The sequence below is a fragment of the Azolla caroliniana genome, unplaced genomic scaffold (assembly GCF_043228905.1).
Source record: "Azolla caroliniana isolate FFs.n. ecotype wild unplaced genomic scaffold, voAzoCaro1.0.p SCAF_30, whole genome shotgun sequence".
Taxonomy (NCBI): domain Eukaryota; kingdom Viridiplantae; phylum Streptophyta; class Polypodiopsida; order Salviniales; family Salviniaceae; genus Azolla; species Azolla caroliniana.
The window spans coordinates 163,590-191,019 of NW_028230465.1; the positions used below are offsets into that span (position 1 = coordinate 163,590).

The 27,430-nt window shown below is 35.7% G+C and overlaps 3 protein-coding genes and 1 long non-coding RNA gene across 5 annotated transcripts; 1 reads left to right on the plus strand and 3 right to left on the minus strand.

Annotated features, from left to right (window-relative positions):
- Positions 1-1,463: 1,463 nt before the first annotated feature.
- Positions 1,464-7,710, minus strand: LOC147849588 (ras-related protein Rab7-like). Its single transcript, XM_087337337.1, has 7 exons — positions 7,558-7,710; positions 6,631-6,657; positions 6,420-6,519; positions 6,164-6,310; positions 2,675-2,755; positions 2,446-2,591; positions 1,464-1,796 (listed from the first exon to the last, which is right to left on the minus strand). Exons 1-7 carry the CDS (start codon positions 7,608-7,610, stop codon positions 1,730-1,732), a joined length of 621 nt encoding a protein of 206 aa, XP_087193463.1. The 5' UTR covers positions 7,611-7,710; the 3' UTR covers positions 1,464-1,729.
- On the plus strand, positions 7,363-7,660 carry LOC147849589 (uncharacterized). Its single transcript, XR_015531763.1, has 2 exons — positions 7,363-7,441; positions 7,529-7,660. It is a non-coding gene; the product is annotated as an uncharacterized LOC147849589 (long non-coding RNA).
- Positions 7,711-10,232: 2,522 nt separating the features above from the next.
- Positions 10,233-15,092, minus strand: LOC147849590 (ribulose bisphosphate carboxylase/oxygenase activase 2, chloroplastic-like). Its single transcript, XM_087337336.1, has 7 exons — positions 14,924-15,092; positions 14,333-14,700; positions 13,977-14,082; positions 13,671-13,756; positions 12,904-13,379; positions 12,449-12,730; positions 10,233-11,122 (listed from the first exon to the last, which is right to left on the minus strand). Exons 1-7 carry the CDS (start codon positions 14,972-14,974, stop codon positions 10,371-10,373), a joined length of 2,121 nt encoding a protein of 706 aa, XP_087193462.1. The 5' UTR covers positions 14,975-15,092; the 3' UTR covers positions 10,233-10,370.
- Positions 15,093-22,598: 7,506 nt separating this feature from the next.
- LOC147849591 (NAD(P)-binding Rossmann-fold superfamily protein) lies at positions 22,599-27,430 on the minus strand. Of its 2 annotated transcripts, XR_015531766.1 has the most exons (9): positions 27,183-27,430; positions 26,135-26,239; positions 24,302-24,383; positions 24,140-24,221; positions 24,004-24,043; positions 23,740-23,874; positions 23,367-23,504; positions 23,110-23,201; positions 22,867-23,001 (listed from the first exon to the last, which is right to left on the minus strand). XR_015531766.1 is itself a non-coding variant. In XM_087337346.1 (8 exons), the coding sequence occupies exons 1-8, from the start codon at positions 27,413-27,415 to the stop codon at positions 22,737-22,739; spliced, it is 1,080 nt and encodes a 359-aa protein (XP_087193472.1). In that variant the 5' UTR covers positions 27,416-27,430; the 3' UTR covers positions 22,599-22,736. The 2 variants fall into 2 exon arrangements, 1 of the variants encoding a protein (XP_087193472.1); XM_087337346.1 differs by lacking the exon at positions 23,110-23,201 and having other exon boundaries at positions 22,599-23,001.

The following is a 27,430-nucleotide window of genomic DNA, read 5'->3' on the forward strand; positions in this document are numbered from 1 at the left end:
TTATTTTGAGGTTGCTACCAATGAATGGCTTTCTAGACAGGAAGTGGACCTACATACCTAGATAGGAAAAATTAATTGTATGCATTTACCTTTCTCACTAGTAATATTTGACTTCTTTTGAAACTCAACTTTGTTTATTCAACTGATTCACAACTTGCCCCATCATTTGAAGGGGTGTTTCTTTCACGATGGCTAAAGCAAAACATTATAACTATACACTCGTGCACTCAACTCACATATGTTCAAATTTACACCATGCTCCTTGAATTTTTACCCCTTTGAACCTTAATTAAACATTCATCTACCTCTGGATACTATTATCAATTGTGGCCTCAAGAGGCACAAAACGAATCCATCCATTTACACGTAATATGTTGGGAGTTATGTCTCAGGGTTGACTAATGGGCTTGGGTGAACCTTTTTCATAGAAGAGAAGATCATGTTTAGCTCTAGGCATACCAACATTACAGACTACCATTACTCCATGAGGATATGTAGGTGTACTTCAAGGTACAAAAACAGTGTGATAGGATCAAAGTAGAGTGATGTCCCAAATGATCTCTTTGATACTGCAAACCATTCTAAATAATAAGTAGACATAGGCATGTTTGCCTTGCATGATTCTCTTCATGTAAAGCAACCAAGATGTAGCAACTTTATTTGACAATGGCTCTACACAATTTCATTATGTTGAATGATTTAGTAAAATGTGTTACTAGGTAGTTTGCTTGTTTCTTGCAAGGCATATAAGTATTCACTTAAGTTCCTTGAAAGTTACTTTCAACCTTTCACGTTTGAAAACATGGCACAATTACTTATGCATATCTTGGTTCTTGCTTCACTGTGCATGATCGAAAAACTAAAATTATGAAGAACAAAAATCTCAAGAGATTTATAAGAAGACTTCAAGTAATCTTATATGAACCAACATAAAATCATATAACCTGACACTAGGGATGCTTAAAGTTCTCTTAGATGTAACTATAATCTGACTAAAAAAAGCAATAGTAACAACAAACTAATAGAAGCCCACTGACGAGCAAAACATTTTGTACACTATTAGTTATTATATGAAAGTGATAAGAGCATAGAAAGATAAATCTATAATTCCACTGAATAAGAAAGAAGCTTACTGTAAGTTGCTTGACTAACACAAGACCTGACAAAATATTCATATAAATCAACCAGCTTGCAAAGTATTTCATATATATATATATATATATATATATTAATTACAATATGCAGGTGCTAAGGGCATAGAGAAAATAATAATCCCTAGTACAATATTTGTATATATACTTCTACCTCGATTAGTAGTATATGCCAGTAAAGTTTCATTTTGTACTTTTCAGACATAAAAATGCACAACATCATTCTTTATTACATAAAACATAGTCTTGTTTACAATCAATTAGTAGTATATGCCAGTAAAGTTTCGTTTTGTACTTTTGCATACATCAAAATGCACAATATCATTCTTTATTACATAAAACATAGTCTTGTTTACAATCAATACCGTGATCACAGGCTCCACAGAAAAATCACCCACCACTAGATCTTACAATTAAATCAAGAATAAAAGCACAAGACTCTGACAGAAGAAGACCCTGGTACCTATCTTATAGAACTCGATTCGCTTAGAATAAAAAACCCATAAAATGAATGGGTCATTGATATACATATTTTGTGTCCCCGATCATTTGATAAACTTGATTCATTATGATTCCAGCTAGCATTCACATGTTGATGTCCTCGGACTTGGTGTTCGTGAAACATCTATAGTTTCGGGAATGTATCTGCAATCAGAAGCAAAATATGAGATTGAAATAAGTTCTGGCTTAAATAATGAAGTCACCTACTAGAAATCAATAATGAAAAACATATCCATGTTGTCTGTTATTATTAAGGGACAAAATAGCTAACAGAAGAACTAAGACAAATAGGCTAACAAAATCTATGAGACACATCCATGGCCCAAAGCAAAATAAATGTTGTGCTTAACCTAATAGTAACTTTGACACAAATATTCAAAATTAAATATGTAATATATCCATATAATATTTATTCTTGCCATAACAAATAAATCCTAAATATACGGGGGGGGGGGGGGGGGGGGAGAACACCAAAGTACCCCTGAGTTTCATTTTATTTCTTCAGTTAATGAACCTAATTTTTTATTATTTTTTAAATGCCCTTCATCAACCCACACCTGACAGAACTGTTGAAAAGGCAAATTATTTATTAAAATTATGTTGCCAAGCCATCTCCCTTTCTCCCAATCATATGTGCTATTTGAGCAGGGTCACTTAATAGAAAAACTAAATTCAGGGCATTTGGGGAAATAAAGAAAAACTAAGGAATTCCTTAAACTTGAAGCTAGTTGAAACTTTGGCATTCCTCCCAATCTTCTACATTGAGCGTCTGAATGGTAAAAATTGGACTTACATCTCTTCCTCGGTCTCATTTTTTAATGCATTTTTTGCAATACATTGAAATGCAGCATCCACATTCAGATCCTCCTTTGCAGAAGTTTCAAAGTAGGGTATGTTTCCCTTAGTAGCACACCAAGTTTTCGCCTTCTTCTCAGAAACCTACAGTATTATCCAATTTGAATATATCAAGTTAGAAAATTTTGAAAGTTACACTGATAATCTATGTGGGTAGGTGCACATACCACTCTACTATTACCACTATCTATATCCACTTTGTTTCCAAGCACCACAAACGGAAAATTATCAGGATCAGATGGATTTGCCTGTGCACAAAATACGAAAGCATTTAGCCCAGGAAACTTGGAAAGAGCTTACATAAACAAAGGAACATGTACTTGCATACATGCAGACAGATATACATCCAAAATACTCATGATGATACATAGGTATATACATACATACATCGTACACAGATGAAAAATAGAAACAAACACAAATATATGCATGTGCAGATATGCAAACCATGGCACCTCACATATATATTACATATAGCATATCTATGTAAAATGTATGAACAGGTGTCATGTACAAAATTTCCTGCCTTATACGTACATATGAACATGACTATTTATAGTTGCAATTACATATGACTAATCAACCTGACATAAACACATGCATTCATTCAAATTTGCTTCTTTTGATTTGATTTCTATTTCATTTATTTACATTTGTATCATAGTTTCCAGCATGTGTTAAACATATCCAAGTTATGTGATGGATATTAGATAGATAGATAGATATTTTTTAACATCCATAGAGAGGCCAATATTGACCCATAGGACCTAAGTACAAAAGTTATCTTGATGTGTGTCTCCTTCCTAAGATGGGATATTCATACTTTAAAGCACCAAGTCTCAGTGTGTGAATAAGGCATACACATATGAGCTCAACTTGCTAGGTGTTCTCTTTAGTATGATACTCAAGTCATCACCTCCTCTTAATATATCATCATAGCTTTCACAAATTGCACTATATGCAGAGCATGTAAAACGGAAGTGATATTCATCCTCTACTAGCATTTCCTTGCATACCTTACATGTCTTTATATTTGGCTGATTTTGATTCCATAATGCAACTTCAATACCTAGGTATTTTAATCAAGTGCGACGGAGTGTTAGGGATCTACAAGAGTTAATACTCATGTTAGCAATGAGGTAAGGTTGAATACGATCAATAGGCCTTCTTGCCTTGTATAGAACCCACCATTCAGGATTGATGCTTGCAATGTAATGTTCTAATTTTGTCCTTTTAGCATCTTTCCACTTCTTCCTTAGTGGGTCCATTAATCTTTCCCTAATAACTACATATTTTGTAGCATCACTTCAAAACCTCTAGAGGATCTTCCACATCCCATCTTTTGAACCATTTTTTGATCTCAACAACCCAATCGGATGAGGGAATCTTGTTGTGATTCTTTTGTAGTTTACATCCAACATTCCAAGCAAGATGTGGTAATATATAATTTGGCATATTCTTCACTTTTTTAATGTATCTATATACTCTCTGTAGCGCCAATATGTCTATAGGTTGAACAACTATTTCCAAGAGCATAACTTGATAGGAGGTGGTGGATTTTACTCCCAATTGTCTCCTTAAAAACATCTTTTGAATCTTCTCAATATCATTCCATGCATTAAGAAAGATAGTGCCTCCCCACACTTCTACTACATAAATCAAAACTTGTGTTACCATGGCATTAAATAACATTAGTTTCACTTCCCATCCATGAGTATCACTTTGGTTGCATTTATTTTCCAACATATAATAACTTTTCCAACCAACTTGAAGTCTAGACTCAAGGCATACACTCCATTTATTCGTTCGTAGTAGGTACATCGATACCAAGATACTTGTACATGTTCTCTGTTATATGTAAACATGGGGTATTGGTGAGGCTGAATGGTTCACATTACCATCATTTTTGTTTATCCACATATACAGTTAGTCCACTACTTTGGCAAAATGCTTCTAATGCTCCAAGTAAACGTTGCACACCATCAACATCATATGAAAAGATAACCACGTCATCTGCATATAAAAGCAATAAGAATCAATTTATCAATGGAGTGTTGACAGCGAGGAACACTTTGTGTGCAAGTGCCCAGCTCACAAGCACATGAGAGCGAAGTATGCCATAGGCCAATTCTGAGTTTCATCCCACCAATTAGAGATAGAAGCGAGGCAAGCATTTTGCATACCCGAGCTGACAGACTTTCCAAGTTATGTAACGGAGAGGTCGATAACAAGGAATACTTTATGTGCAAGGGTCCAACTCATAAGCACATCTAAGAGAAGTAACAACACTATTTTGGAAGACATGACTTCACAATACTTGCTTGAGCTTCTAATATTAGCACATGGGGATGCAAAGACAATCGCACATCACTAACTTCTTCCATAATTACACATATCCCCCAAAAGCATCCATAACAATCACCATTGACTGAGTAGAGGAATGTCAACACAGAACAAGACCATGATTATTAGAATACACTGCATATGGGCCATACCAGCTCCTGATCATGGAGATCATTGCTGATCCATTTTAAAGAGATGTATTATTTTGAAGATTTTCCATAAATGACGATATATCATGTACTCAATGCAATGCAAAAGCACATTCAAAACTTGAAACAACATTTGAAACTCCATTGCAGCAGACTGAGGTGAGTTTAGATTTTATGGTTTAATTTCAATCTCAGGGTATAGATTGCGTAGATGCTGACCTCTATTTTTCTAAGGGTAATAAAGATCTACTAGAAAATGTCAAAGATATTATCCCCAACCAACATCATGCTAAAGCACCTGTAGGTGAAATGCTTCCTGAAACACCAATTATAAAATAAAAAATCCAGTTTAATTTTTGTGTTGCAGTTTCTACTTCTGCTGCTTCTTCAGCTCTTCCTTCAATTCCTACTTGTGCTATTGTAGACCATAGTAGTTAGGAAACATGTTTTTCCTACCCAAGGAGATGTTTGAACACAAGATGTGGGTTTCCTATATAACATTTCTGTATTGCCATTCCTACATATTTGCTATGTGTCTCTTCCTCTTTCCCACACCGACATTGGTGTATTGCATGACTATTATGATTCAATCAATACTCATGAATAATGAATGGTCTTCTTGAATTGTGGCAATTTTCTATCCAATGGGCCAACTGCGGGCTTCTTTTATAAAAGCAAGAATGGCCCAATGTTTCCAATTTTGTTGTGTGTTTTCACCACTTTTTCTTCCCTATGCTGCGTTCAGCATTTATTTGATCTCGGATGATCACTGATCCAAGCTTGCGAACAAAGATATTTTCATGAACCCTGTTAGTTGAGTACTTTGCGTGTATTTGTTTTATGGCAGTTATCATAGACAAATATACATACATGTAAACAATTAACTTAAGGCATGCTCATGTATACATGATTCCATACGTTATGTGTATGTGTGGCATGTGCATATCTTATAGATAAATTGACATGTACTTGTGAGACAATAAGTATATATGTCTACCTATGGGTATCTATACACATACATACATAAATATGTCTGCATTTACCGCAGACCTATAGAAATCTTATCATATAATATGTGCTTAATATGAGCAAGGATTATTGAGGTATTTCAAATTAACTTTCACCAGTCATTCCCATATGGGCAAAGGTAAACATGAAAAGTACCTGTAAAAGAAACTCTTGTCGCCAATTGTCTAAACTGTCAAAAGACTTATTCACATTAACATCATATACAAGCACACAACAATCTGCGCCCCGATAGAAAGCAACTCCCAAGCTCTGAAACCTCTCTTGCCCAGCAGTGTCCCATATCTGAATAATCAAACATTTCATATAATAGAGAAAACTACCTGATCTAGTACAAAGGATTAAAAAAAAAGAATAGAATCAATCACACCAAAAACAGTAAATATAAGTCAACCTGCATAGTGACCAATCTATCTTCTACTTGCACTTCCTTTGTGAGAAAATCAGCACCAATGGTTGCCTTGTATTGGTTACTGAACTTCTTATTGACATATCTGTGTGCATATGAATTAAACAAAAACCAACAGTTCTTGCAAATTTCCATCTATAAAAGGATAACTGTTGAAAAGAACAAAGAAAAACAGGTCACTATAGCTTGAGGATACTGATTCATCAATGATGTTTTGCCAACACTGCAGAAAAGAAAGTGCCATGAGTTAAGAACACAATGTATATACCAAAACTTCCTGATCCAAAATATTAATACTAGGAAAATACAAAAAGCATAGACATCGAGAAGAAAAGCTCAATTTTGATGCTTCTTAGATTTGAGCAGTTTTTTCTTCTCACCGAATTTTAACAGGAACAATTTTGATTTTTAACATGAACAAATCTTAGATTTTGCCAAATTGTGTTCTTGACAATTTAACATAAAAAACAACACTATAACATGAACAAACGGATTTCATGTTGAAATTCCTTAGATATCATCAAACATGTTACAGAAATTCCATGTGTAACATAAAAACCAGAATGCCAGGAAGAAAATCTAGTAATTTAAACTTCAACATATAGATTCAACTCAGACATGCAGCAAAAACTCCTTATTTGGATGTGAATCTTCTTAAAGCTACTACACTTTAAACGAAAATGTGCTAGAGAAACACCCAATTCAAACTGAGCACCTGGGTTGTTTATCAAGAGGGAACGGATTCCTGTTTGACATGATCTTTAGATTTCCCAAAAATGTTCGGCAGAAAATCCAGATTTAACAAGAAACAAAAATGGAATTCAACATGCATGAATGAATCTTGAGACAACATGCCGTTAAAGAAATTGATAGAATTATAAACAAACCTGAGATTCTTGGGACCAAAATGTTCTATAGATACCCACAGGTAACACAGTAACAGATGCATGAGAATCCAACATGAAAAGAATGGGATTTCAACACAGATCTCATAGTAAATACAGACGGTGGAGTCTTTTTCGAGTCTTCTGGGGAGATCGAAGACATAAGGGGGAAAAAAAACAAGCAGAGATGGAGGAAGAAAGGAAAGAAAGACGGAGTAGGAAGGGAGGAAAGAAATTACCCGCTGTCTCCGAGAATGATGACCTTGAGGAGGGTTCTCTTGCGAGTGGCCATGGCGAGGCGTGGAGGCAGAGAGGGCAACAGAGGATCTGCACAACGCAGAAGACAGACAAAGAGAGAGAGAGAGAGAGAGAGAGAGAGAGAGAGAGAGAAAGGCAGACAGAGGCAGAGGAGCGTATACGTATATTTACAGACATACCCCTGGGATTTATTGTAATTACAAAAATACCCTCCTCTATTCTCCTTCTATTGACTAAATCACAACAAAGAAGGAATAGCCCTCCCTACCTTTTGCTTTAATGGTGAGCAATACCCCCCCTCCCTGCCTTTGCTCATTAATCTGTTGGCTCCAAAACTTCTCTCCACTGCGTGCCATCAACTGCGTGTAAACCTCAACGAGACCGCAATTAAGCAAGTAAGTGTTAAACCACTCGAGAGCCAACCCTCAGAGCGTGGAGCCGCCCCTAGTGAACTAACTACATTGCCCTCACAAGCCAACCCGAAGCACAATCACAGAAGTAGCTTCCTCTCACTTCCCCGACTCTTACTTAATATTCAACCTTCGCTCACTCTCGTAGGAAGTATAATCTATTAGAGCATGGCCTTGATGTTGGTTTGGTGCAAACTCCTTATGGTTTAACCACTCTTACCATCGTAGCAAATTATTGTAATATTAGACGTCGTTCGAAAAGCAACGAATAGACAGACCATCAGAATTATCATGACACCCACATTTGGTCTACAACCACAATGAACGTCACAATTTCTAACTCCCGATTGTTTGAACATTTAGGATTATAGTGATCCGAGTGTGACTTGACGAGAGAATATGAGAGGGAATATTACCCCCGCTATTGTTGATGATGTTTCTCACTCACCCACCCTCACTCTTATCTTTCTTCATTGTATCCTAGAAACTAACACATTCAATTTGCCATGATCACATAGCATTGCACTTCAATTTCCCCAAAAGGGGCCAACATGACTCATACAGAGCATTCCACTTCCAAGGGTTACTACCAAATCTTGAAGTGCCACCTTCCTCGTGCTGGGCTAACCAAGAGATTTGTGGCATCTTAGAACTTTTGCTTGTCTTCATTCCCATCTCTTTTTGTGCTCTACTAGTTTTTGGACTCATATGGGGTAGTTCTCACAATCTTTCTTGTAAACTCTATACAAATGTGAAATCTATTAGGACAACAACTAACCTCCCCTTGATATGTGTAGTTGGGACAACAACTCACAAGTAGACTTTATGTCACTTATGAGAGGCATTAAGCAACCTCATTGATCTGTTATGCATTAGGTAAGTTGATAAAAGTCTAATGCATGTCCACCAGTGTGCAAATCTTTGCAAAGAAGCCATATCAAGTCCCCGATTTAAAAGAGGGTGAAAGTTTGTGATGTCGGCCTACAACTTTTGATAATCCAAATTTCAAAGTTTAGCTTGAATTTACTACAATTTTTCAAGACAAAATTCTCCATGTTGATTGAATGATTGCCCCATTTTAAGCAAGAAAGACTATTGAGAATGTGTTGACATGTTGCCGTTGACCTTAATTGGAAGTGTAGGATGATGGAGCATGAGAGGCTCATAGTTGGATTTCCCATTCTTGGATTTAGAAAAAGTAGCTAAGATATGACCTGCCATAGCCTAAATTTGGAAGTTGTTTGATGTCGTGGACAAAACAAACCAACTTCTATCTGAACTAAGATCAAATATAGAGGAAGCACAATTCCACTACTACTAGTAGAATACACTTATTAGTGCTCCCAAGGAACCATACAATTTTTCCATTGCTACTAGCACATCTAGCACATCAATCACCATCTCTTACTCATAGTGTACTTGTACGACAATATTTTCATTTTTGGGTTTGTTTTGACAAAGATATTGTCCACCATGTGTCCTAGGTGTTGGATGTGTGTTAAACTACTTGTACAAGAACAACAATGTAAAATAGTAAAACAATAGTGTAAATAAGGATAAAGGAAAACAAAAAGACAAATATGGAGTTAGTAGAACTAGTTGCCCTAGAAGGACAATCAAGTGTTCAACTACAAAACAACTATTTAAGTGTCAGCTTGTTGTCTATGAACTCAACCATCATTAGGGCCTAACTGTTTGGCCTATGTGCCGAGCACAGTCATGGAGCAATTTCCCCTTGTCGTATCCTTACTTTACCTTCACTCACTTTGGGACAATGTATAATTGGTGAGACCATGGTTGTATATTTGACTAAAGCTAACTCCCCATGATTGACATGGTCTATAACATCCCATTGTAACACTTTGAAGGCACATAATAGTGTTAATACACAATTATATCAAGATGTATTGTATATGGTATGTAAAATTAAAGTCGTCATAAACCCCAAGGATCACATGAAGTTAGGAGATCCCAATAGCATCTCGTCAAATCTCAATTTTCAAAATCTATACAATGTACTAGCCATGTTAGTTGTAATACCAATAGAGCATTAATGTTAGACATTTTTATTAATATTCATTGTACACAACATTTTTATTAATATTCATTTTACCTTGTGTACCATCCTCTTTAAGTTAATGACGGTGATTAAGTTCTATATGACTACATATAGTCGACATAGAAAATGAATATTCGCCAAAAGGATGTCATAATATACATAGAAAGCTTGACAAGAGCACAATCTCTCAACAAAGATAAATATACTATAATAAAAAATACACAAAGATATAACTTACATAGAGAGCTACACGAAGACCACACACTCTCTCTCTCAACAAAGATACAAGAAACAAATACACAAGATCTTTTCAAAGAGATCCTTTTTATCTTTTCAAGATAGACAAGACCGTAGAGAGAAGGCCTCGAAGAGCACCGGTGACACTTTGACGAGAGAGCTCTCTACCCGCTTCTTCATTCGTCTTTTTTTCCACAACATTAGCTTTTTGGGCCGTCTTCTCATCTTCGACTAGTGGTTCAACCTTATTAACCGTTTTAGTTGAGGTGGTACTCTCATTCTCCTTTTCAACCGCATTAACTACCACCTTAACGGTTTCAATTGACTCGGTGATGGTAGTTGAATTCTCATCTTTAGCTATTGTCTCAACTACATTAACTGACTCAACCGTTTTCTCTTCAACCACATTAACTACCGGCTCAATTGTGTCAACCAATTCGGCGGTGATGGCGACACTCTCTTCTTCAACCACTTCAACTTGTGTGTTAACTACATTAACTGATGTCTCATTGTCATCTTCAACTACTTCCTCAGTTGTAGCAATGGATTCAATCTTGACATCATCCACCACATTAACTGTTGACTCGATTACATTAAGCGGCTCAATGATGCGCTCTTCTTCTTCAGGCTTCTTTTCCTCTTCTTTTGTTTCTTCTTCTTCTAGATTCTTATTAGCTATGATGGGTTTTTCTTCTTCTTCTTCTTTTTCTTCTTTTTCTTCTTCCTTTTCATTAATGACACTAGTGATCTCTTCCTTGATCTTCTCTTCTTCCAGCTTCCTTACATCTTTCTTGCTTTCATTGCTTGACCCTTTCTGTTGGATTGAGGCTTGTTTGGCACCTGTGGAGATGTGGTGAAAACTCTTGCCATATAAGAACAATAGAAACACACCAAAAAAAGCATTATCCACTCCCTAACACTAAAAACACATTTCATCCAATGAATAAATGTTACATGTAAATTTCTAAAACAATTTAGATATTCCCAATTCTTATATAGCTCAAAAACACAGTATTTTTATTAAGTGGATCACAAAAACTAGATCAAATTCATTTCCTTACAAGCCAAACAATGCAATCTCTCCATCAATCCAGAACATATTGAAAGTTTCTCACATTTTTATATAGACAATGACAATTTAATTGAATCACTAGATTTTCCATACAAAATATGTAGACCAAAAATCTTGGTTTATTCCTATGAACCCCATTTTGGGGTCTCTATAATGAGATCCTAACTCAGACCTAAGAAAAACACCAGCTTCTCATCTAAATTCCTGAGCATTACAGAGATAACTATCTCAATATGTGTTGGTTGATATATCCACATCCCTAGTTTATTACTTGCTAAGTAAATAGAGGATTGGTTTTATTTGTATACACATGATCATTTAAGTCTAGAGTATTTCTTAGACTCTCTCTTTGTCTTCTCCAAAAACTCCTAAAGTTGTTACATAGTACAGGCCTCAATATCATCACTCCCATCACTCCCTCGTAGTGGGGTACCAAGTTCAAGTTCTCAACGACCAGATTATGAAGAGATACCATCACAAGGCACCGTTACCTGACATTATCAATAGAGATGAACACATGGTCAGAAGTACAATACAAATATCCGCACGCAAATGTGGGCCTGTCTATAGCTATGCATATGCCATTGCATCAAATGGCAAAACTCTCAACTCTAAACCCAAGCCAGATTGCGGCAACTCCACACTATGGGAATAGCATGGATAAAGATAATATGAGATGAGATGTGTACATTTTTCTAAACCCCTCAATTCTTAAATTATAAGTGCTTTTATTCCCATTCGTAATTCTCAACTCTAGACACAAGCCACATTTACAAACCCTTGAATCCTAATACTATAAGGTTTTGTGCCCATAGAGAATCTCTATTGATCATTATCCACATATTTATAAAAGATATCTTGGGGATGTTTGGAAACACCTAGAGAATGACACCAAAATACCCTACGAGTTTCCAAAATGCCCTTTTCCTGTACAATTTTTTTCTATTACATATGGATATTTTAGTAGTGCTCATGGTACTTACGCGCTCAAATAAAAATACAAGCATATTCTCACAAGAAAATAAATGCATCAGCTTGACTAATATAAAGTTTCAAAAAACAAAGTAATACCTAAACTATATTGGCATATTTACCATAGAAGGTGCCTTGTTTTATGGAATCATCATTAGCATCTCCAAGAGCGGCCTCTTTGAGATATTTATCGGCTAATTTCACCCTCTTCACATTGTCTTGCTCTTGCACCAGCATTTGACCATATTCGAGCAACTTCTCCAGAGTCATGTTTGGTTTCTTGAAAGTTGGGGGACCAGTCTTTGAGTTGACAAGGAGCTTCCCCATGCCCTCCACACCAACTTCTATTACCCACTTTCGAACTTCATCATCATATACTCGAGCTCTTATAGCACCGAAGAAATCTAGGAAAACAAGTAAAAGCAAACAAATATAATTGTTTTCTATTTATGTGTAACCAATCTATTGTCTATCTATACCACATTTCTAACAACATTTTTAATTGCTCCTTTTCATCATATGCTATTTAATGTGGGTTTGTTTGTGTGGAATATGGCTTCCAACAAACTTGACATACCAATGGATTGCCCAGGGAAAGCATCGACGAGCTTTGCTATCTCCTTCTCATTGATATCATCGACTCGGAAGATACCTGAGCAGACACCGATCCTATCCTCCCTAGTGGGTGCCCAGTAAAACTTCTCCATGCGCCCATCACGAATCAGAGGCGCATACAACGTCGAGAAATCATTTCCGGTGACAATGATGGGCACCCGGGGAATCTCCTCTTTGTTATACACACCAGGAAGTTGAACATTGGTCGGATTATCCGCAATGTTCATGAGGGTGGCATTAACCATTTGGTTGTTCACAGTGTATTGCGTCGTGCCGCCCATCCGGCCTGCTCCCGCATCGAGATCGTTAATAAAGAGACAACACATCTTCCCTTTCTTTCTGATGATGTCTGCAGCTTCCCGGTAGCGTTGTCTGATGAGCTTGGCTGGCTCACCAGCATTCCCGCTCTCCAGCTCGCCCGCGCTCATTGTGATAGGGCTGTTTCAACAGCACGGTGACAACAAAAATTGGCATTGGATGTTTTTCATTAGGAAAAAACTTCACATGAAGTCCTATGACCATTTTCCACACTACGATTCACAGATTCTGGATTTAACCGATCGATGTATTTGCTATATGTGGTTTGTTTTTTATATGTTTTGAATGTGTCATAAGAACGTGGGGAAGGAAGTGCATCACATGCAGTGCTTTCATGTAGGTTTCTTATGCTTTCTAGTGTTAAATAAGAAGCAATTGGAGAAATTTGCAGAACAAAATATTTTTACTCACTTGATTCCAAGCTTCGAAAAGACGAGCTCACACTGATAGGACTTTCCTTGTCCTTTCCCACCCCAGATACCAAGAATCAAAGGAACCTGAGCTATAACCATACATTCACACAACAAAACAAATCAATCATTTTTTGTTGACACTAGGACATATAAAAAATCATCATTGAGAAGGAATCTGTTTGAGGTATAACCATACATCCACACAACAAAACAAATGAATCATTTTTTGTTGACACTAGGATATATAAAAAAATCATCATTGTGAAGGAATCCGTGATCCTCGGGCACTAATTTAGAAATATACCTTGATGTTTGGCAAGGTCATGAAGTTCTTGGCAATGTGCACGACCAGTTTGTCCATGAAGGCAGGTGCAATGTAGTAGCCATCCTTCATGTTGTCCATGTTCAAGCTATCAAACAAACATAGAGACAATTTTAAATGTCACATGATAAGGAGCTGCATATGTACCTCAGAACTTAGCAGCACTAGAGAAAGCCATAGAAACTTATGCCTTAAGTAACATGATAGGCCTCACCATGTTTCATTTATTGGTAACTTATGCCTTAAGTAACAGATTATAAAGAGGGGATTTATAGGAATCCCAATATTGACATGCTATGCACAACAAACATGATATAAAAACAAGAATGTTTACTCACAATCTTTGTCCCTGGCTAATGTAGTCATAGGAGCTCATGACAGCATGTTGGGTGCCCATACCAACAGCACCCTGGAAGACGGAATCCACCATCCCTTTCCCTCTGGTGATGTCTTGTTGGTCGTCGGATATGTCATAAGCAAGGCCTCCCCATCGGTCTTTCGTGGTTTGCTTTGCCTCATCATCCGATGTTGTTGCACGGACAACAAGATTACGACCCGGCACCAATACTCGACCATTATAACACTTATTACTACTGGTATGGCTTATACTGGGGGTTGCATTGCCAGCCACGCCTGTTTTCTTCAATGGCGTCGATGAACCAGAGCTGCCAAATAAGGATGATGATGGCGATGACAATGGAGCATGCTACAAAAACCAATATATATAATTACATACATGTCATCATTGAGTTAAATTAAATCAGAATCATAATGATGAGAATATACACATATATCTAGTGATTATTAAATACCTTACAAAACTGACATGATTGAATGTAGTGATTGGTTATCCATACCTTAGAGATTAGGTTTAAAAGATTACATGACTTAATGTAATGTATTTGATGAATTATATGCATAAATAATACCTGCAATGATCCAGCCATAGCAGCAGATGAAGAAGAAACAGGGGAAGCCATGGAACCTTTCTGCCTCTGCCTCTGCCTCTCTTCCTTCCCTCTTTTTTTTACTTCTTTATACAAATTAGAGACTATTTTTCTGTGTGTTTATCTATGGTTGAGAGGCTGTCTCTCCCCTTGTTTTGATTCCTCTTTTTGTTTATTTTCTTTTCATTTTAACTTCCTCTTGAAATTTAAATTTAATTTATGTGTGGCTGAGAAAGAGTTTCTTTTTTGCATGTTTTCTACTTTATTTTAGTTTTGCTAGTTTCTTTATTTAATCTAAGTTTTTCTACTATTATTATCTATTTAAATGTAATCCTAGACCCTGTGTTTTCCCATCATGATATTTTTATTAAGCAAATTGTTGTCTTTTTTATATTTTTGCCCCATTATCTTGTAGATAAGGTTACCCTTAGCCACACATATGATGTGCTCATTCACTCATGTTTTCTCGATGTTATTACTCGCTTGCGACATCCCTCATGAGCAACATTAGGAGAAATGACAGAATAATGGAATCCTATCAAATTTCATCAGTTACGCCATGATCTGTCACAATCGATCGAACGCCCTCTTGTCCTTAGAAAGAAAGACAAATGTATACATTACCTTGCAACCAATTTAAATCACCATAAGTGTGTAAAAAGCGGTCACTAGCTTATTATACATTGTAATAAGATACTTTTACACCATATATACAAATAAAATGATTGCATACTTCACTCCATAAGTTGAGCTTATTCATATTCTTATCCATGAAAATGATGTAGTTCTAAAGCTTATACTCTTTTTAAAGCTTTCATGTTGTGAATTCATGGGTCTTTGGCAAAATGGTGTTTGGTATAAAAGTTGTTCGTATTTTAGTTTAAGGTTGTTGATTCATATCTTGATATGCAAAAGAGCATATATTGTAAAAGTCGATCTTCCTTTTAGCGTGGGAGCAAGTAGACATGTGTACATTGTAAAGTCGCTCTTATTTTTAGTTCGAGATCATGCAAACTGATAGTTTTAGTTCAACATCACTTACCACAACCCAAAGGGGTTCCAATTCACATTCTAGAAAGTATTCTTCGAGGGATTAAAGTCTGCATTTCTTGTTTTCACTCTCTTAATTGGAGGCCATAATGACATGGTCAAGTGCAATGAGTTCAATGATGAGGAATAGGATGTGAAATGGTCGACCATATTTCGAAAAAGAAAAACAAAGAAATATCATATGATGGATTTAGCCGTGCATGTTAATTTATATCAGGGGAGCTAGGTATGTGACACGTGCTACAATGATAGGATTTCTTGAGAGCCAAAAGGCAAGCTGGTTCGATTACATGTAGATAAAGTTGTTTGTGTGATTGGTTGGTCATTTGTTGCACATTAGCTTAACTCTCCCTACGTGTTTGCCTAGTTTGGGTCCACACAAAAACCTAAACTGGCAACCCTACTTTAGCCCTGCATGTTAATTTATATCAGGGGAGCTAGGTATGTGACACGTACTACAATGATAGGATTTCTTGAGAGCCAAAAGGCAAATTGGTTGGATTACATGTAGATAAAGTTGGTCACTTGTTGCACATTAGCTCAACTCTCCCTATGTGTTTGCCTAGTTTGGGTCCACACAAAACCCTAAACTGGCAACCCTACTTATCTACTACGGTCTACCTGTCAATTGTTGCCATCTCAACATTGTGCCCCTTTTCCATAGCTACCTTCCATGCCTTGCTCAATACACTCCATACACATTTAGTACATTAAGTAACTTAAGTCATCTTAATCAAATAGCTTAGAAATATTAGTAAAATCTAGGGCAAGTATAATCAACATTCCTTGGTTTGATGTTGATCTCAAAATTTGTTCACAAAGTGAACAATACCACATTACTATTGATTCAAAAAACACTAGGAAATCATTCACGATATGTACTCCCATGACACTGGGAAACCATCTCAACTTCATGTCCCTCTGCCATTATGTCTTCAAGGAACTTTACCCCCATAAGAACAAATGCATATTTGGCATCTTCAATCATTTGGCTCAATAAGTCATTATAGGTGTTTATGTCTTAGTGTTGTCTTGAAGAACACCTCTACATCAGACAATGTAGGCATATATGGCATTTTGATCCACTTGCCTTAAAGAATACATAATAGTTGTTGAAGACCTTAAAGTTTTTATTATTGTTTGTGTCTATCTAAGTGTGCCCTATATTTGTCTAAGATCTTAGTGTTTTCATTATTGTTTGTATCTACCTAGTTTTGCCTCTCAACTACATTATGTTGTATCATTTTTTTATCCCTTGCACATTGGTTCCATTAACACGATGGCATGGATTGTAAAAGTTACAATAATTTGATTACCAACAAATAATTGAATACATTTTCAAATGAAATATATACTTCCTATTAAAAAAATATCTCGATGTGCAAGAATAATATAAAAATTCTCATAGATGATCAAGTGTGTTGACTTAGCATTAGACAACCTTATTTTCACGTAACAGTACCTTATAGAAAACATATTGTTCCATTATCCATATACCACCTACAATAAACAACGACAACCTAGGTGGTATACATAAGGATGCCATTTCAAACAAGACTTCAATTGCAAAGACAAATTAGGCGCACTTCTTTTTTTAGCTTTTTCTTAAGAAAGAACCAGAATTATTGTACACATGGTTGTGAGATCATGTATAATGTCATTGGCCGATATTGTGTCTACCTTTGCAAGTTACAACAATTACAAAGTGAATTTGGCGTGCTTGACATTTAAATTAGATATATGTGCTAAATGAATTAACCTATTTATAAGAAGATCACATAATTATAAGTTCACAATGATGTTATAAAATTTCTTTGTTTATTCTTGATGACCTAAGATTATCTCACATTGTATTTATATTTTCAGAGTAAAAATAATAGACTTGCAAGTAATCTTCCATCAATTTTGCTACATCGGAATATAAATTCATGTAATGTATTTCTCCTCAAATTCCAAATAGTCTCTCTCTCTCTCTCTCTCTAAAAGCACACAATTATATTAATTGTATGTAAAATCCACAGTTACAACACTTCTTGGTCTCCTCTACCTAACTATCTTATGTAGGGAGAGGGACGTCATGTAATGCCATTAGAAAACCTAAATATGCATTTGAGGAAATGATCTCCACATGCTCTAACATCCAGAAATTCCACATAAGAATATCTTTCAACTTCCTCATATAAGCTTTCTCTCTCTCATACCCTTAGATCATCCCATATGGCATTGATATTTTCAGGAAAAATAATACACTTGCTAGTAATCTTCCATCAATTGTATTACATTGAAATATAAATTTATGCTTATTCATGTAATGTATTTTTTCTAAGACAATTTTTTGTCAGAATGTCTTTCACTCGTTGTAATTAACTTACCACAATGGTAAGTTGTTAGAATACTAATCCTAAGTCTTGGAGACAACTAGTAAACAATGAAGACTCATTTTATTTCAGAGCACCCGCACCTAATATCGTGATTACTTTCTTGGAACCATTGATTCAAACTTGTGTAATCCTCAATAGTGTTACTAAAATATCCTAATCAACAAATTATTCAGACTCAAAATTATTTGGATGTAGTAGACTATAACAAAGCCTAAAAATTAATGTGTATTTGAGTTCTAGATACTGAAGATGCCACTATGGAATGCAAGGATTGAACACATAACCTTGATCAACAAATAAAGTTATTTGGACAAAGAAGACAATAATGCAGCCCAAAAATTAACGTGTATTCGAGTTGTAAGTACGAAGATGCCAATGTGGAATGTAAGGGTTGAACGCATAACCTTATGGTCTACATCGAACAACCTTACCAGCTAAGCTACATCCGGGTCGAGTCCACACGTTTCCTCTTAATTTATGAGATACCAATTAGGAACCTACGGGTTGAACACATGAACTTTCTAGAATTTAAGTGTTGACCACATGATCTTTTAATCTCCATCGAACAACCTTACCAACTAAGCTACATCCATAACTCAACTTTCTCTTTCTATAATCCATAAATTTTCTCTTAATTTACACAATGCCACAATGGAATGCACAAGTTGAACAAATGACCTTCTAGTCTCCATCAAACAACCTTACCAACTTAGCTACATCCAATTGGGCTCTCTCTCTCTCTCTCATACCCCAAGATATCACCTCCCCTTATTATCTATGTTTGTTTTTTGTACCTCATTTATACCCCCTACTACCTAGACTCTAGTTATTGTATGATAGAACAACAAATTCATTTTGGCTTTTTCAAAAAACAACCCATATTTCGAGAATGTCACTTTAACATTTTCAAAATGTGTCTCATGTTCTAAGAATCCCGAGAATATAAAATATGATTATCATCTTTTTGTTCTTTTCCAAGAATAGGACTTTGGTTCGAAACCACTTATTTCAGCATTTCTCTAAATGGTCATTAGAAACTTAGGACGTTGATCTCTTAACGTTCTTGTATGTGGTTCTCTTTCTTATCATCTCTATAATCTATCTTTCAAGTCCTAGAGACGGTTTGCCTTAGGGGATGTATAGAAACTTAAACTCTCATAGAAGGGTTTTTTGGATCACATTGGCTATGTTATTGGGCTCATAGATCTCTCTCTCTCTCGCTCTCTCTCAATGTGTGTGTGTGTGTGTACAACTAAACTATTATGGTTAATTAGCTCAATATTGGCTAAGTTATATAACACAATTATCGAACAAAAGATTAGCTCATGGTGGGTTGTTCATTACAAACAAGCACTTAAATTATATAGATTGGAATGTCATGAGAGTACAAAGTTGTGTAACATGATTGTATGAGCAATTTATGTGCCAATTGAAAACAAATAGTGTTTTCACGAACTACTTCTTGAGCAAGATAAGAGTCAAGCAAGGTTGTTCTCTCTCTCTCTCTCTCACACACACACACACACACACACACACACACACACACACACACACACACACACACTCTTTGGTCTATGCATTGATAAACTAGGAGAATAGTAAACGAGATTGCAAAAGAAGAAGGATTTGATGACCCAAAATGCACACATGCAAGAGCTTATTTTTATATTCCTATATGCCAATGATGTTGTGTTATTCTCATATACTTTTGATGATATGCAACACCTGCTTGATGTATTGGAAGCATTTTGTAAATTAGCGGACTAATTGTTAACATGGACAAACAGAACAAGTCATTGCCCCACTTTTACATACAAGGGAGAACCATTACAAGTGGTGTAAAGGTTTGAATATCTTCGTATTAATGTCCCATGGACAAATAGGTAGAATGTATGCTATAAGTCTAGACTTCAAGCGGGTCGAAATAACAAATATATGTTTGAGAATAAATGCAACCAACTTGATACTCAAGGATGGGAGGTGAGGTTGGTGATATTCAATGTTGTGGTGATATGCCCCATTACATATTGCCAATTTAGGTAAGGAACATAGGATGAAAGGTACAAAAAACTAATAAGAGTAAAAGTCTTGATTTGGTTGGGTTCTTGAGATTATGTAATGGTTTAAAAATGGGGAGTAAAAGATCTATTCAACTCATAGATGATGCTATGAACTATGTGTTCATCGAGGATAGATTAATATAGGCACTAAGAATGAAGTGCCAAGATAAGAGTCAAAATTAAATATTGCACTGCAAATGTTGACCCCAATACAAGGTAAAAATGTCAAAGCGTATCAAACCACATCTTACTATCCCCATGAGCCTTAACATTTATTCGAACACACTCACACAAGTTAGATGTTGAGGTGGCATCATGGCATCATCATGCTAGTACTAAGATATGCAATATATGCAATGGAAACCTAGTGGAGGATGAATATCTCTTACTTCTAGCAAGCTCAACATATAAGGTAATTCACGAGAAGTATGATGACTTTCTAGACAAGGATTGTTTAAGTGTCATACTAAAATCACCACCATGAAAAGTCAACACATACATGCATGCATTATTTTCACATTGTATTGAAAAAGCATGTCATATCCTATGTTTAGGCTTCTTAAGTCCACATTAAATGCAACCTACCTGCAACTTCATCAGCAAATAGCCTTAGGTTATCTTGGGCTGCAATGGACAATGGTCCAACCCATACGGTTGCGGATTGGTTAAAGTTTTTGTATCAGATCACAGTGCCAACTTTGCAGTTCAATCATTTTCAGAGTTGGTACGGTATGTTTTCGACACTCAATATACTTATAAGAGCTCATTTATATCATCAAAATGGCAACCTCTATTTTTATGAAGTTCTAGACAATGGTAGGTTGATATTAGTGGAGGAGTCCCCAATTATGTTCACTGCAAAGCAGTGCGAGTGCGAGTAATTGTTAGATTAGATAATAATAATAATAATAATGATCGATCATAATCCATTAATTGGTAACTACTCATCTCATATTTGGGTTTTACACTTTAGGCCAAATGTTGATTTGTAGTGGGATCCATTTGATTATGGTTGGAAGTTGTCCATGTCTAACACTTCGCAAACTAAGGTCCTTCCATTCTTCACATATTCGGTGGTGTTTAGTAGAAACTTTATGTTGAATTAGATTGAGTCGGTACCTGCTGGAAAAAAGTATTGGGAGGAAGGTAATGTGTCATCTTCTCATATGGTGATGTTTTGGAAACAATTTTGGTCAATTAAGTGTATGAACAAGATATTGCACTTTCGATGGTTGATGATTCATTACGCATTGCCAGTAGGAGAATTGCTAAGGGGATTAGTGCCTGATCAATCATGTGTTATGTGTGGGTCTGCATCTTAGACATTGCATCATGTATTTTGGGAATGTGTTGCCGCTAAACGTTTTTGGTTTCAAGTTCTCGCCACTTGATGCCACTATCATATACATTTGGAAATGTGACTTCACCAACAACAAAACTTTAATTTCAATCAATTTACGATACATTTGTTTGCATAGAAATACTGAGATTTTGCTCCTGAATAACCAATCTTTCCACTATTCATATGCCATTGTTTCTTAATCATGGCAACAACAATCAACAATTGATAATGATTGCCAAATGTAATCATATCCAAAAGGCACATGGAGCTTGATATGTGTTGCTTCGTTGTTAATGATTTACCTATTTTGAAGGCCATTATCGCATGGCACTAAAATACCATTTTGTACAAATCTCTCTCTTTTGTGTGAACAAGTTTCTATGGCCCTCTAAGTGTGATAAATAGAGAGTAGTAATTTAATGTGATAAATGGGTTGGCCATGATTGTTTTTAACAACCTAATATAATAATGGAAAAAAAGTGGTTCTTTACTAGCATTAAACATTATATGTATCTATATATCTATCTATCGCGAAAGAGCAAATGAACTAAAGCTCCAGTTTTTTCATTTCCTATGTTGTAATTCAGCTTCAACACTGCTAGTATATCATACCTTTTGTTTTTTTCCATTGTTTCTTTGTGACAATTAACTATTTATCGATTCTCCACTTGTCTTCAAACTACATATGCAGTTGATGAGATACTTGCCCAAACAACAGGCAATCAAATGGGGTAGACAAAGGGAGATTGGGGAAACATCGGAAACTAACACACATTTGATAGCACTAAACACACATTTGGTAGCACTAAGCAACAATCAACCAATGTTTGGGAATCTTCCTTTATTGATTTTAATATGATTTCATAATTGGTTTATTATTATTGAAGCATTACTCTATTAATATATCAATGCAAACATATCTAACTAAAACATGGCTATCTATCTTTTCAGTCCAGCTTAGTCTACATACATATCTCATCGATGATGGCCTTCAACCCACTTTTGTAGCTTGGATACAGCAACTCAATTTGTAGCTCATCTTTCATGCGTTTGTTATCAACCTTCTTCTCTGCTCTCTGGTAAGGAACATATGAACCAGAAACTTTCGCATCCCCAATTTCCACATATTGTAACTTAGAAGGCCATGTCTCATTTATTAGCATTCTAGCATATGAGAAGACTTCAGCACGCGAAGCAGGGTCATCATCCACAACATTGTAAATCCTCCTATTGGCAATTAAACAAAAAATTCAGCATTACCCTGGATGACAGATAATTAATGAATGGAGTCCGTCTCGCCACGCCAGAGTATGATATTATGGAGTCTAGGAATACTATGTTTACAAATTATGATATGATAGTAGTTCAAAGGGATTTGGTGCGAGATCATTGGAAACTTGGATGAGCTTCACCATCATGTCAATAACCTATTAGCTTTTCTAGGTATGCTGGTTACTATTTAAGCTTATTAGCTATAGTGTTCACATGACAAAGGTTACCCTCCAGAATGATGAATATCACACATGAAAACATATAATTAAGAGGTGTGTATGAAATTTAACAAAAAGAAAAAAGTGTTGCTATTTCTTTACCCAGAAACTGGTGATTCGATGCTCGCCATTAACACTCTGCAAATATCTTTAACATGGATGCGAGATGTGTGTTGCCGTGTTTCTCTACTGTGTTGTTTCATGGACAGTTCACTAGAACTAAGAATAGTGTTGATTGCACTGCAAAGAATGACATGTTTTAACAAGTTACGAATTTGCATCCATACAAGGATTTGATCAAAACTAGGAAGCATGATGATATGTAATGCATCAGACATAGATTTAACCTGTTAGCACCCATTTATAATAAATAATAATAATTTGATATACGACCAAAAGGAAATAATATAGTGCCGAATTTTCACCAAATGGTTGTTTTCAAGGTTTATATAATGAACATAAAATAAAAGGTCACCTTCTTCCAGGACCGTATATTCCTCCGAGGCGGAACACCTGAACACAACTACCTGTCTCGGCACCTAATTGTAGCCATGCTTCCTCTGCTTCCCGCCTTGCAACGCCCCGCTTATTAACTGGATTAGTTCGTGTACTATCCAATTGAAAAAACCAGAAACACACTTAATTTTCATCATATACTTAATATATTAATTTAAATGTATATTTCATTTTATATGTATTAAATATTAGACTGCCTTTTTTCTTTCCACCAAGAACTCACTTTTCATTAACCCATGCACCTCCATGATCACCGTATACACCTGAAAAATATAAACACCACAGTATCACACAAACAAGAAATTACAATTTATGGAACATAAAAGATAAGGTAAATAAGAAAATAAGCATTAATATACCAGTTGATGACAAGTAGCCTATCCAACGTAGATTTTTAGACATGGCTAAATCAGCAATATGATTTCTGTACATTGACAAAACCTTCATTGATCAAGGTCTTAGTGCAAAAGATAAAGCTGAGAAATAGCTAGAACAAAGCACTAAGGTTAGGTTTTACAAACTGGATCCTTGTCAAAATCAGCCACTGGAGGTATTGTTGTGACAATATGAGTTGCATTACTCAGTGCAAGTATTCCTTCATCACTGAAATATCCAAAATAAACTGATATAGATCAGTCTCTCTCCCTCTCATTTTCTGAGTAAAGAGTAATCTATTATACAACACAAAACACACAAATTCACAAAATCACTGTCAGACACCCCAAAATCAAGAACGTTTAAGCCTCAAGAACGTTTCATTAAATGTGATTTCTCATGTCTAGCGCTTTTTCTTGTATGGTGTACCACGCGATCAATTTCAGCAATGGCTCTTCAAGGACATTAATGAACGTTTATGAAATAACACCAATACACATTAAGCACATAATGGTAACTTACAATGGCAAGGCCTCTCTACAGCTTTAGGATAAGTATGTTCTTAGGCCATCATGAGAACAAAGATAGGTTTGGACGCTACTGGATGCCAGCTGTATTGCTGCTGGTTGCCTGCATTCAATTGCATCACATACACAAGTGCTCTCTGAACCATGTCCTATTTGAGTTTTAATCAATATGAACCTGCTTCTCTAGAGTTCCAAAAGGTAGCATTACCTCATTATGGACATAAGAAGAAATGTACATGAGATTCCCTACCAGTAAAAATAATGAACGGCGTAGATAAGATAGGGTGAAGGTGGTTTACAGAGTTGTTATCGAAGAATCACACATGGATCATGACATTACCAGTATTATTCCACTAAAGATTCAGATGATTGAAAACCGTCAGGTATTTTTTGGCCTAATGTGTGGTCAATCAGCCCTTTACAAGCAAGCTTTGTTCAGGTGCAGGAGGTGACAGCAGTACCAAAATGAGGCAAACACTGAATACTAGGGTCAACCAGTGAGATGGTGGGGGATAAGCTTCATCATCAGGAGAGGAACAGCCCAAATGACCAGCCAAGACCCCTAAAATGGCTAGTCAGTAGTAAAGAAGGTGAGAGCGGAGACACAACCAGAATTTTTGCCTACCAGACCTGTGGTGGAAAGAACATCATTCGATAATTTTGCCACTCCCATGAAAATATCCAGGAATGCAAAATATCAAACCCAAAAGATGAAGTAGAAACATTAACCATTTTGAAAGGATACATATAAAAGGTATAACTTCAAAATACCAAAGATTGACAATCTGACACTAGATACAAGGAAAATAATATTAGAAAAATGAAATGCATTGATCAACTAGAAAACGGGAAGAAAAAAACATAAATATATGTCAACCTAATGCCTGGGTTCACAAATATGCCCATAAATCCAAAGTCTGATGTAACAATCAGTCATTAACCACAAAAAAGATGAAATACGCTTCAAGTTAGAGTTGAGACCATATTGGAAAGTTTACATCCCATTTTTTTCTATGGTCTTTCTTTAAAAGGTAGACCACAACCATTAAAAAACTTGAAAAATGTGTGCCAAACAAAAAACCACTATTTCTAGAATGGTTGAAAAATAAAAATATTATGTGCAAATTATATAAGAAATATATGTGTTGATCAATGGAATTATTGCTTTGTTAATAAAGGTCATATTTGTATGATCTAGAATAGATATATACACGTTATATTTTGCTAATTTATAAACTTATCATGGTGGTAATAAAAACAAGACCCATGACTATCTCTAAAGACCCTAAATGACGAATACAAGACAAGTGTTTCTTTCAAAAAGCTTCTATAACAAAAATTGCATGAAGTAGCTCAAACACTCTTTTCCATAAAATTTGATCAAAAAAGATGAGGACATTCAGAATACCTTCAAAATGACGGAATTTAAAGGACAGTACCAGAACAACTCACTTCAGTTCTTCACCATCATTATCAGAATTGAATTTGAATGTATGAAGTCCAAGGTTTTGAAGAGCCACACTCTTCTCTTCCGAGGAGCAAGTGCCCATGACATCCCTAATACATTAGGGAACAACGTTATATACTCACACAAGAGTCCATTAGGAATTGACGAAACTTACATTCAGAAAAATCTCCAATACAACAGAACACAATGAAAAATACATTTATTCATACATGTTCCTATACAAAGAAGTATATCCATAAAAATCTCAATGCAATACAAAATAAATTATGAAATACACTCATAAACATAGCTAATACAATAGGAAACAAACATATTTATATGACATGATAAACAACATTATCCAATATGGTAAATGAAATATACACTCATAAACATCGCCACACGATACAAATATACACATAAACATCACTATCTAGCACTAAACATTGATAATACATCAACTTATTAGTATCCAAGAAATAAGGAACAATGAGAAATACATTCATAAACAACTCAATACAATAATTACTTCATAGACAAATCTCTATATAATAGAGAAACTTAGTACAATATATACTTATAGCATGAAACAATGACGTGCCATCGGAGATAATGAGAACTACACTCATACACATCCGTATACAACATAACAATATACTTATACACATCCCTGCCAATACAATGAGAATATGCTCATTAACATGTCTATATAATAGAGAAACAAATTATGATATACATATATGTACATGCATACATATATATAACAGAGAAACAAATAATGATATATGTGTGAATGTATACACTCATCACAAATCTCTCTCCAATAAACTATATAGAAATATGCATACGTCCATTAAACATCCATATACAATAAGAAACAATGAGGGAAAAGAACATGGAAATGGCAGCATAATCTTTATCACATTATACTCATCCTAAACATCTCTACAATGATACACACTGTATCCGTACGCTTGCACAACACCCGTACACAATACGAAATAATGGAGAGAAAAGGCACGAATTGTTTAGTTATCATGCAGGTTTGTTTACCAGCTATGATGCTCGTCTAGGATATGGCGTGCAAAGGAGAGACCCACAAACCCCAATCCAAAAATGAACATCTTCTTCTGCGAAGTGGGGGTGTTGGGAGAAGCAGTACAGTTGGAAGCCTTCATATGGACGCATCTGGGCGGTCCACATCCGTACAGGGGCAGTTTAGATGAGAGAACAGAGTAGGCATGGAACCATGGTTTGCTTCCTACTGATGATGAAAGGGCCTCCATGTCCTGTTCTTGTTC